The sequence below is a fragment of the Sciurus carolinensis genome, chromosome 8 (genome assembly GCF_902686445.1).
Source record: "Sciurus carolinensis chromosome 8, mSciCar1.2, whole genome shotgun sequence".
NCBI classification, from domain to species: domain Eukaryota; kingdom Metazoa; phylum Chordata; class Mammalia; order Rodentia; family Sciuridae; genus Sciurus; species Sciurus carolinensis.
In genome coordinates, this window is record NC_062220.1 from 38,732,116 (window position 1) to 38,743,898 (window position 11,783).

The window sequence follows — 11,783 nt, forward strand, 5'->3', positions numbered from 1 at the left end:
TAATGGAGAGAGAAGAGAAGAACAATATCATGACAATGTTGGTGAGAGATAGAAAGGAAAGGGGAGGGATAGAAATGATATGGTACACCTATTTATTCAACAGCACTTATGGTGCCACTGGTATATGCCAGGCACTGTGTTAACCACTGGGAATAGAGAAAAGTAAGGAAATCACTTGTTCAAAAAGGACACAAGGAACATAAAGGGGAGATGGGAAATATTTAAAAAATACATTTCACTTTTATCACAATCATAGTTCTGGGTTCCTATCATCATCAATCATCAAGTTCATCATCTTCATCAGATTTACTAAAGGTGTTGAATTAAACTCTGATATGCTAGGTCACATGACTGACACTTTGAATTTCAGAGTAGAATTTTATTTATGGGCATGATCTAATTTAGACTAGAAAGCCAGTTTGGAAAATATTTTGACTCACATCTTGTCTAGGATTGGATGCAGTGGTTATGGATTATATAAATGTTCAATTTTAGAGAAAGGCACCTGTTAAAATGTTTTCCAAATTGTATTTCACTATTTATTCTCCCACCAGCTGTGTGTAAGAAAGTCTGTCTCCAAATTATCTTGCGCTTTTGGTATCTTTTAAATTTATGCCAATTTAATGAGTGTAAAAGGCTACTGCCTTTTTATCTTGATTTTTGTTTCTTTGTTCTCTAGTAATGCTGATCATCTCTTTAGGTGTTTACTGACCATGTACTTTCTGTTTTGTGAGGTGTATGTCCCCTCAATACCAAAAACATTGTTCGTGCTTTCTTATTGATTTGAAGTTCGCTCTGTGTATACTCTTGATTCTTTTTTGTATTGACTTTGTGTAATACAAACACCTTCCCCTAGTTTGGAATTTATATTTTTACTTAATCAAGTCTTTTAATGAACAAAAATTTAAATTTTAATAGAGCTATACTAATTTTTATGGTTTACTTTTTTCTTTTTTCTTATGTAAGAAAATATTTCCATGGAAAAATGTTCAACATCTCTAGTAATAAGAGAAATGCAAATCAAAACCACCCTAAGATTCCATCTCACCCCAATTAGAATGGCAATTATCAAGAATACAACCAACAACAGGTGTTGGCGAGGATGTGGGGAGAAAGGTACACTCTTACATTGCTGGTGGGGCTGCAAATTAGTGCAGCCACTCTGGAAAGCAGTGTGGAGATTCCTTAGAAAACTTGGAATGGAAACACCATTTGACCCAGCTATCCCACTCCTTGGCCTATACCCAAAGGACTTAAAATCAGCATATTACAGAGATACAGCCACATCAATGTTCATAGCTGCTCAGTTCACAATAGCCAGATTGTGGAACCAACCTAGATGTCCTTCAATTGATGAATGGATAAAGAAAATGTGGTATATATATACAATGGAATATTACTCAGCCATAAAGAACGATAAAATTATGGCATTTGCAGGCAAATGGATGAAACTGGAGAATATCATGCTAAGTGAGATAAGCCAATCTCAAAAAACCAAAGGAAGAATGATATCGCTAATAAGTGGATGATGACACATAATGGGGGGTGGGAAGGGTTAGTGTTGGGGTTGGAGTTGGGTTTAGGGAGGGGGGCAGGAATGGAGGAAGGAAGGACTGTATAGATGGAGGGGAAGGGTGGGAGGGGAGGGGGGGAAGGGAAAAAATGGCAGAATGAATCAAACAACATTACCCTATGTAGATTTATGATTACACAAATGGTATGTCTTTACGCCATGTACAGACAGAGAAACAACATGTAATCCATTTGTTTACAATTTTATAATAAAAAAAAATAAATTAAAAAAAAAAAAAAAGAAAGTATTTCCTACTCTGAGGTCTAAAAGATATTCACATATATTTCCTTCTAAGAAATTTTAAGATTTTTGGCTTATGGTCTTAATCCATGTGGAACAGAATTTTCAATGTGCATTGTGCCAATTTAATCTTTTGCCATAAGGGAAGCCACTTCCCATATCTCCCTTTACTGAAAAATCCTTTATTTTCCTATTGTCTGACATGCTACATTTGCTGTATACCAAAGTTTTACATATGTGTTGTTATGTTACTGAGCTCTCAGTCTTGTTTTATTGGTCAGTCTGTCTTCCTCTTAACCAGTATAACTCTGTCTCAGTAGCTAAATATCATAGTGTAATTTTCATAACTGATTTTCTTGAAATCAGTTAAGGGAAGTTCCTCTTCCTATTTTTCTATCTTTTAGAAATATTCCAGCTATCATTAGCCCTTTTTTTCTTTAGAATCACATTTCCAAATTATGTTAAACAGTTTCTAAATTGTCATTGGAATTGAATTCTTAAATCAATTTAATATGTCATTCCTATCTATGAACATGGTATGTTACTTAATTTTTCTAGATCTACTTTAATATTTCTTAATCTTATTTTCCCTTTAAGAATTTTGCACACTTTCTGTTAGTTTTTGCCTTATGTAGTTCATATAATATATAAATTTCATTTATTTTTACTTTTCTTGTATTTATCCCTGAATGCAAAATTTTCCCTTATATATCTGTATTGGCATGTTTTTCAATGATGCTACCATAATAAAGTACAGTTGGATCCCTAATCATTTGTCCCCAAAATGAGTTTAAAAGGCAGGTTCCTTCACTTTTGACTCAATCACTCAAAAAAATTATCTTAAAGAACTGAATTAGAAAAATGAGTGATAGTATTTTGGTTAGATGAAAACAAAATCATTGAATAGATACTAGTTTTCCTCTACAAATGATATTTTCAGTATTGTTGTGGGAATAAAGAGGAGGCAGGAATAACTGTCATTTCATGGTCTCTATATTTTTTAAACACATATACATTACATACTTGGAGAAGGAAATATAGGTCAGTTTGTAGATGGATTCCATAAAAATAAATCTTTTCATAGATATATGCCTCATTAAGCAATATAAATTTATAAATCAATTCAGTGTCAATTATGAAAACTATATTTTTCTAATGAAATTATTTTTATAGAAATGTTATTTTCATTTACATTGCCACTAAAGATATTGTTTTTAGTTAAGTTAAAATTAAACATTACACATATCTATAAACTTGAATTACCTTCTTAGCAATAGAAGAATTTGCAATTTTCTTATGTTTTGTTAAAAAAAAAAATTAGCCTTCCTGGGATTTGGATTAAAATTATCCATGCAATGAAAACTAGAATCTATTAGGCAAATTTATCAGCCATTGCTAACTTTCTAGATTTCTTTTGTTGCAGAAAAGTCATTAGGAAAAGTCACCAGAAGAAAATTCAGCTAAGACCAGAAAACGTGGACACTTGGCCAAATATTTCTAATATTTGACTTGGGACTTTACTGTATCAGTGGGCATTTCCACTAACAATATTTTTCCTACTGAGTGTTACAGAAAAGCTAAATCCTAATGATCCCACAAAGACAGCTACAAAGAAATTAACCTCTGAAAAAAAGTAGTAATCTTTTGAATCAGTATAGAGTATACACTAGGCAAGGGAATGTAACCTGAATCATTTTAAGGAAAGAAAATATATGCTTGAATTTGAGCAATCTGCAAGTCTTGGTTATAAAATGGCCAGTGGCAATACACATATAAAATCTTTTAATAGAGTATAAATTTAGCTGCCTTTCAGTTTTTAGTTAACTTTTCCCCCTGCTTTTCTGCAGTAAGAGTAAATGTTATATTAGTTCCATTGAAAAAATTTTAGATAATATAAAACACAAAACCAATAGTTGAAATGTTAGAAAGCAATTTCATGACCACAACTGGACTATCAGTGCATAAGACTTCATCACTTAAACCCAGAGAGAAATGTTCTCACTTGTCCTTATTAAATTTGTGAATGATAAAATAATTTACATTTATATGCATTTTCACTTTGGTCATATAAATTTTAATGTGAGCAATGTAATCTTGATTAGAAATATGGCATTATGGGAATTATTAAACATTTTTCCACAGTCAATATTGTTATTGCATTATTCTTAAAAATCAACTTTACTTAAAAATATACAAAGTAATACAAGAAAATGTGAATATGTTTGGTAATGTTTATTTGGCTTTCTCTTAATTTGAATTTCCCCTGTATAAAAATATTTAGAAGATGTAGTCCCAGAACAAATGTATAACATTTTGTTTTAACTTTAACAGTAAAGAAGAATCATCAGTAACATCAGAAGAGAATAACTCTGATAATTCAAAGATTACAGGTAACATTTCTTATTTAATTTTTAAATAGAATTTTTCGCCTTTGTAAAAGTCTACAATTAAAACAATCTTACAAAGGTGCCATTGTATCAACTTTACAGATACTTATATCCCAAGAATCGTTTGTTCTCATGAGGACAAGGAAGACTTGGAAGCCAGTAATCGGAATGTAAAAGACATAAACAGGGAACATGATGAACATAATGAAAAAGAATTAGAGTTGATGGTAAGTGTTCTGGTTGCCACGGTATTAGAGAAGATGAATCCATTTATGCTTCAAAGATGCTGCAATGCCTGCTTTTCAATAGCTTCAACTAATATAATTTGCAAACGTGAAAGCACTGTCTATTCTGTCCTTGCATCTCTAGCTTGATCAACAAGGCACTTTGATTTCAGTGTGTTGCTTCTGGTCTCTGCAATGGTAAATTAATGACATTCATTTCTTATCTCTTTACCAGAGGCTCTGAATAATAGTTTACAGGAATTGTAGGAGAGGTAGCACTATCCTGATGTGCATTTCTAATCTTTGTGACATGTGTACACTTAGCACAAACTCGTCTGTAAAATGAGAGGGCTGGTCTAGATGATTGTTAATGTCCTGTCCAACTCTACAAGTCTATAATCCTTGCATTTAACAGCATTTCATTTCACATTTTACTTAGTTCCATCCTTGTGAGAATCTCAAAGTTCTGTATCATTGTAAAGTATTAAATTACCAAGTGAGAAGAAAATAGCCTGTGCCATAATTTTTAAACAGGAAACAAATTCAGTGCTGTACAATTTTGTATTAAATTTGTTATAAATTTCACACTTGGTGAGCATTCAATCTATTTGGGATATTTTGGGGGTATGGTTTAGATAGCACTTTTATCATAAAGGAAGAAATAGAAGTAAATGAGTCACATAATGCAATTTATCCCTTATTGTATTTGGTTGGAGCTCATATCATTGGGATACATGGATTCATAATCATCTAAGATTAAAATGACATTTGCCTCTTCAAGTGTCAGTACTGAAACAGAAAAGAAATAGAGCTCATCTCTTTCCCCACATATTCCACCTTTTCTATAGTGATATGGCAACTGCATCACTAAAGTATGCAATTTACTTTGCTCCAACTTTAAGAAACTACAAAGTTGTCACCCATTCTGAGAATTCTCACTAGCTGAAAGTTAACATCACCATTTTTTTTTTCAAACTACAGAATATAATGAAAGGACCCTGAAAAATCACATACTTCAACAATACACCTCATTACATTGAGCAGGCTCAAATATAAAAGTTTGTTTAGAAGTTACTGAGATTGTAAGTCCAATAAATGAACAGGGTGCTGTAATTTAGATGCTAATTTGCTCCATGCTGATGTTAATGCATAAAACAATGAAGCTCTATAATAGATGGAAATACAACCAAATCTGTGGAACCCACAGGCATTGGCTTACAAGACAGCTGTGCAGTTGACAAGTAACATGAGCCTTATGTGAGAAGAAGGGGAAAACGTAAGATTTGCATATAATTATTGAGATCATGCAAATGTCAGTTATGAGGAGAAAAAAAAAAAACACAGGCATCTCACTGTTAAATCCTGACAGTTGGCATCACTGAAGAGCTCAAATACATTTGAGTACCAGTTGGCAGAGGGTCATTAAAACAGAATTTGCAGAGACATTAACTCCCTCACTTTTCTTTGAGTGACGTTTTGCTATTAATAGTTTGCAGAGGCTTTGCAGAAAACATATTAATAAGAGAAACTGTAATGGGGGCACCTACAGCAAGTGTAAATGCAGCAAGGGGCACCCAGGAAGCTGCTCTCTAATTGATTAGCATGGAGCTATCAATGTGTATATCCTAAGTGAGGAGAAAGTGCAATGACAAGCAAGAATAGTTGAATAATACAATGTGATATTTGGAGGCTGGGAAGGAGAGTGATTAATTTGGTCCCCTTTTCTTACTAATCTCATTCCCAAGTCATAGCCTACAAGGATCTCCCCAAAACATCCGGCTTACAGAGTTTGTATAAATTTTGCAAATGAAGTGCATTGAGGAAATCTATCAGATAATTACTAACCAAAATAATAAAACCTATCTAATTAGATGGTCATTATTTTTGTTGTTTTTATCCCATAAGATAAATCAACGCTTAATAAGAACTGGAAGTGCCACCTCAAGAGATGAAAAGAATATATTTTCAACAGATCCAATGGATTTCCCAAATAAAGTTGAGGGGTTAGAGAAGAAACAAATTCACGGTGAAATATGCACTGACTTGTTCAAAAGGCCTTTGTCTCCAAGTTCATCAGCGGAAAGTTCTTTCAAGGGAGATTTTTACCACAATAAAAAATATTCCTCAGGAAATGAGGACAGTCATCCATCTTCAGAGCAAATTGCTTCAGATTTGGGAGAAATCAAGTCATCCCTGGGAGAAACCAGTAGTAATGAATTAATGCAATTACAAACTGGCAGCAAAGAAGTTCTGGATGATAATGCTAATCCAGCCCACGTGGGTGGCAGAGCACAAATATTCTGTCCCTCCTCAGATCCACTAATGGCAGAAAACCTTAATAAAAATCATGAAGGAGGAGCTAAGAAAATTGAAAGAACAGATTGGGAATGTTTAAGAAGAGATTTCCATTCAGAGGCATCCACATATCTGGAAGAAAATGGATCTTCCAAGGAGGGTTATGGCAACAGTACGGATGAAAAGAAACAAAGAATACACTTAGGTGTTCAAGAAAAACAAAGCAAAACATTTCAATCACTCTTACATGACCAAGAAAGAAAGATGGACCACCCTGAAATAAGTGTGGAAGGGATGGAAGCTAAGAACAGAGACCTAATTCCTGTGCCAGGCAAAGATACTACAATTCTGGCCCAGACAATCACAGCAGACACTTTCCGCACATCAAGGACAAATCAGAATTGGGAAGAAGCTGTGTTCACAAGTCCAGCAAGAGATGAAGACAATCCTTTAGAAGGGGTAACCAGTCAAGCTTGCTCACCAAGAAATGGAAATATTTTGAGGGATGATTATCTTTTCCAAGTTGAAGAAGAAAAATCAGGTTGGATTAATCCTAGAGATCAGAATAAGAATAAACAGTCTACACAATATTGGAATGTTCTGGAAAGTCAGGAAAAAGCAAGAGGGAGTAAGATAAATATAGCTGAGCAGATCAAAGAACAAGCAGATTGTGAAGACATGTGCCGAAAAAGAGATAACATGAGGAGTTTGAAAGCTACTCCTAGGGAAGAATTGTTTACCTGCCAAGAAACAGAGAGTTACGAACTGTCTTCTGTAGCTGATCATGGTATTACTGAGAAAGCAGAAGCAGGAACAGCTTATATAATTAAGACAACATCAGAAAGTACTCCAGAAAGCATGTCTGCTAGAGAGAAAGCAATAATTGCTAAGCTACCTCAAGAGACAGCACGAAGTGACAGGCCCATGGAGGTAAAAGAAACAACGTTTGATCCACATGAAGGGAGAAACGATGATTCACATTATACCCTTTGTCAACGAGATACAGCAGGTGTAATTGATGACAACGACTTTGAAAAGGAGTCACGTTTAGATATTTGTAACGTGCATGTAGATGAAATGGAGAAGGAGGAAACCATGTCTATGTACAATCCTGGGAAGGCACACGACAGGGAGAAATGTGGCACTGGAAATATCACATCGGTAGAAGAATCTTCACAGGTCCTTATAGGCAATCAAAAAGCAATGTCAAAACTGGATTTACAATTCGGAGTGTTGCCAACAGACAAAAAAAAAATCCTAGAAAATAGAGATCTGGGGCAGGTCCAAGGATTATCAGAGAAAACAAACTTAGATGCTGTGGTTCATTCTGCTTTTTACTCAGACACCAGCAGAGCTTCTCAGAATGGCTCTCTTGTTTCCAGCTACCAGACTAAAGTGTCAGTGCCGTCTTGTGAACAGGCAGTTGCTGTAGAGAGTACAAATGCGACCATGACTCCCCATTCTATTCCTACCAAATCAGAATATAATTGTAATTCAACCAGCGAAACCCAGAGTCACCCTGTGCTTAAACCCAAAGAAGTTGCCAAAGGTTCGGAAATAATGATATCAGATGGTAGAAAAGAAAGATGTATAGGCCAGAGTTTTCAACCAGGAGAATGCAGAGTGGGAAAATCCCTGGGGCCGATGATTTTAATCAGTGAGCCTCTGGAGAACACAGAAGAGGAAAGGCATGAAAATGAAGGATTAATAAACTCAGGACAGTCGCGATGCTCTTCTGGTGACAAAGAATCTGATAGCTCTGCTTCTGTCCAGGAAAGTCAAGCTCAAAGCAATGAATCTCTACTCTCAAAATACACCAGTTCTAAAATATCTTATTTCCTTTTGTTTCTCATATTTCTTGTAACCATCTATCAGTATGACTTAATGATAGGCTTGGCATTCTACCTTTTATCATTGTACTGGCTATACTGGGAAGAGGGAAGACAAAAAGAGTCTGTCAAAAAGAAGTAACCTTGGCACTTATTATTATTCTCTCTTAAAAGATAAGCTATTTAGCCCCAAACATTTGGATTGGTGAAAGAGACTATTCATTGTTCAAAGAGCCAGTGCAGTTTTTCTCTTGAAGGATCATTTAAAAAGGAATGCGTATGAAGTTTGCTCCTTCATATCAGTAATTATTCTATATAGGACCATTATGTTTGGATCATTAAATACCTATATGAATATGAGATCTGAAGCACGTCAAGTTGAAATTAGGTACAGCTGTTGCTCCTTAGCAGGCTATGAAGTCGCAATGCTTCATGTCTCTTCACTACTTAAAGTGCTATTTCTTGCATTCATTTCTTTTGCAGTAAAGCTTCATTTTTTTTTTTTTTCCCTGAGAGCACTTTTCCCCCTGCGGCTTTTAAAAATAGATAAAACATGAACAATGAAAGAAGTTTTTTTTTTCTTTTGGTTTTTTAGAATTGACCATGAAATTTGCATTTACCACTATATCATTTATCGGTACATATTGATAGATCAAATATTTCAACTTTCATTTCATAATTGTAAGAAAAAACTCATGGATATTGAAATATGTAAACTTAAATTGAAAAAACACACACATTATAGTCACTTGAATTAGACTTTATGTACACACCTTGTACCTCTTTTATGCCCACAAAGTCAGGGCATTCATAAGCCAAATTTGAAAAAGACTGAAACAATTGGAAAATTATTTCTCAGTTCTACAAAATTTTGTTGATGGTCTGTCTTTAAGCAATGTTTTTTCTCTTATAAAGAGAGACTGTAACATAGCTGAACAATTTCAATGTCAACTATTATTCAGAGTGGAAAACTTAAATTAAAAGTTCCACAAGCATTGTTTCAGAATGACTTTGTACCTATAAAACATAAAGCATTAAATGATAATAATAAAAAAGATATCCAAATGAACTATGTATTCTATGTGGTACTACTTTTACCCTCAAACAATTTTTAAAAAATATTTTATCTTTTTTCCTAGTGAGGGAATGAATTATCCCCCAAGGTGCATTTAGAGATCAAATAGCCTCTGGTGATATTCATTATGTGAGTTTGAGGTTTTAAGATGATAATTCAAAATTTTAAGTAGGTAAATAGGTAATTGTGGAAATCTACTGAAGAAGAAATGAATATTAAGTGGAGCAGTGACTTTGCTGTAGTTACTTATGGCAAAAGAAGGAATAGGAGAAAACTAGTCAGTTTAGTTAGGGACAATGCAAGGATTCAAATACAATCTATTTCAACAACTATTTGTTGAAATAATCTATAATCTACAAAACCCTGTGTTCTGTTCTGTGGCGGTTTTCACTCGGTACTCTCCATAGCTAGTTCTAGTTTTAATTATGTACTATGATCCTTTTAACTTGGCTGCAGGAATGAGAAAGCAAGTCACATGAAAGAAGCCTATGGGGATGATTCCTTTTTCATGTTTGATAGAACACGTAATGTGGATCTTCACAGGAAAAGAGTCTATTCACCTGTAAAGGTAAATTCAGTGAGCAAAATTTGCATATATCAGCTCACACATATAACAAGAAATTTTGAGAAGACAAGAATGAAACACTTAAAATTGACTTTTAGCTGGTAGTAAATTATTTCCTTAATTTTCATTAGGTGCACAACTATTTCCCAATCCTCTAATTGCATGCAACCCTCAAGTTCCATTGAAAATAAGTGCTTGACTTCAAGTCGAGCAAATATAAACATCCTGAAGTAGAACGTAGGGCAAATATTTGATTGTTTGATAAAGCACATTTTCATTTACTACAAGTGGAATACTGTAAATGTACCTGGAAATTATCTCCCAAACTGCTGTCCTGATAATTTTGTTGGCAGGTCCAAATTATAATGGAGTTAAGTTTAGCATTTCTTTAGTTCTTAATGGCTTGCTTTTGAATTCTACTTTTTAAAGAGTTTTAGTCAATATGCCATCTCTTTAATGCAAAGAACACTACATTACTTTATGAACACAGGTGTCTGAGTTGGAATTATTCCCTTAAAAGAATAACATAACCTCTTTTATCTATTTTATTTGACTTTTCGTAACATGATTTACCAATCTTCTCATATGTTTGTAATCAAACAGTAAGAAGTTTCAAAGGATTAAAAGTAGTTATGTAATTCTTTGCATGCAATGAAGAAATAATTGATGGCTGAACTGCCTTTCCCAACATTACTTATGAAGAACTTGAAATATAGTCATAAGAACTTGTGATCCTATGATTGCTAGAAGGAGAGGTAAAATTTTGCAAAGCTGTTAGAGTCATTGCTCTATGTTGAACAAGAAAGGTGGATCTCAGGAACAACTGGTAGACCCTGGCTAATAAAGATTTGGCTGTGAATCATCACAGGAAGGATCATTATCTTTTAAGCATAGCTGCTGGCACCATGTCTCACCAAGTAATGATTAAGAGCCAAATGAGGGTGTGGCAGAAGTGTCAGCTCAGAGGTGACTTGTAGGTCTCCTTTACGCATTGAATAAGATAAATGATGGAATTAACTGTTGCCTTTCATCCTGATGGTCTTCTAACTTTTAGAAACAAAATTCTAAAAATTAATTGATATGTCAAGCAAGAAACCACTTATTTTTTAAAAAAAACACATTTGTATAAGCCATCAATACCACAATGTATTTTTCAACTAAGAGATAATGAATCAACAAGATGGCATTCATCCAGAAATATTAAAGAGCATTGGGTTCATCTAACCCTGCCTACCTGATGAGCTGATGTATGTGTATCTATATATTTATCACTGTTTTGCAAGAGAAATAGGATATGTTTGTCATCTGAAACCAGTTTTCTGGTTTACATGGAAAACTCATGAATATCTAGACCAAATTTGGGGAAGTAAATATTTTCTTTTCCCCCAAATAGCATTCATAGTGTTTTGTTCATAATATTTTCCCACTCATGAATGTCATGTTGTATCCCCAGTCCTGTTGCCTTCTCTATTAGGTTCCCTTTTACATATTAATAAATCAAAACAGACAAAATTATAAAAAATAGCGAAACTAGAAAGATGTAAGCAGTACCTTCTACTGATTTGTTATAATATTTGACTTTGCCTTCAAATTTT

At 34.1% G+C, this 11,783-nt stretch overlaps 1 protein-coding gene across 1 annotated transcript in view; it reads left to right on the forward strand.

Moving 5' to 3' along the window:
- Ppp1r3a (protein phosphatase 1 regulatory subunit 3A) overlaps positions 1-11,342 on the forward strand; it is a 38,258-nt gene extending 26,916 nt beyond the window's left edge. The window contains exons 2-4 of the mRNA XM_047562614.1: positions 4,145-4,203; positions 4,303-4,427; positions 6,330-11,342. Coding sequence (XP_047418570.1) covers positions 4,145-4,203; positions 4,303-4,427; positions 6,330-8,690 — 2,545 coding nt within the window. The 3' untranslated portion in view covers positions 8,691-11,342. The remainder of the gene's footprint in view (positions 1-4,144; positions 4,204-4,302; positions 4,428-6,329) is intronic.
- Positions 11,343-11,783: the final 441 nt, after the last annotated feature.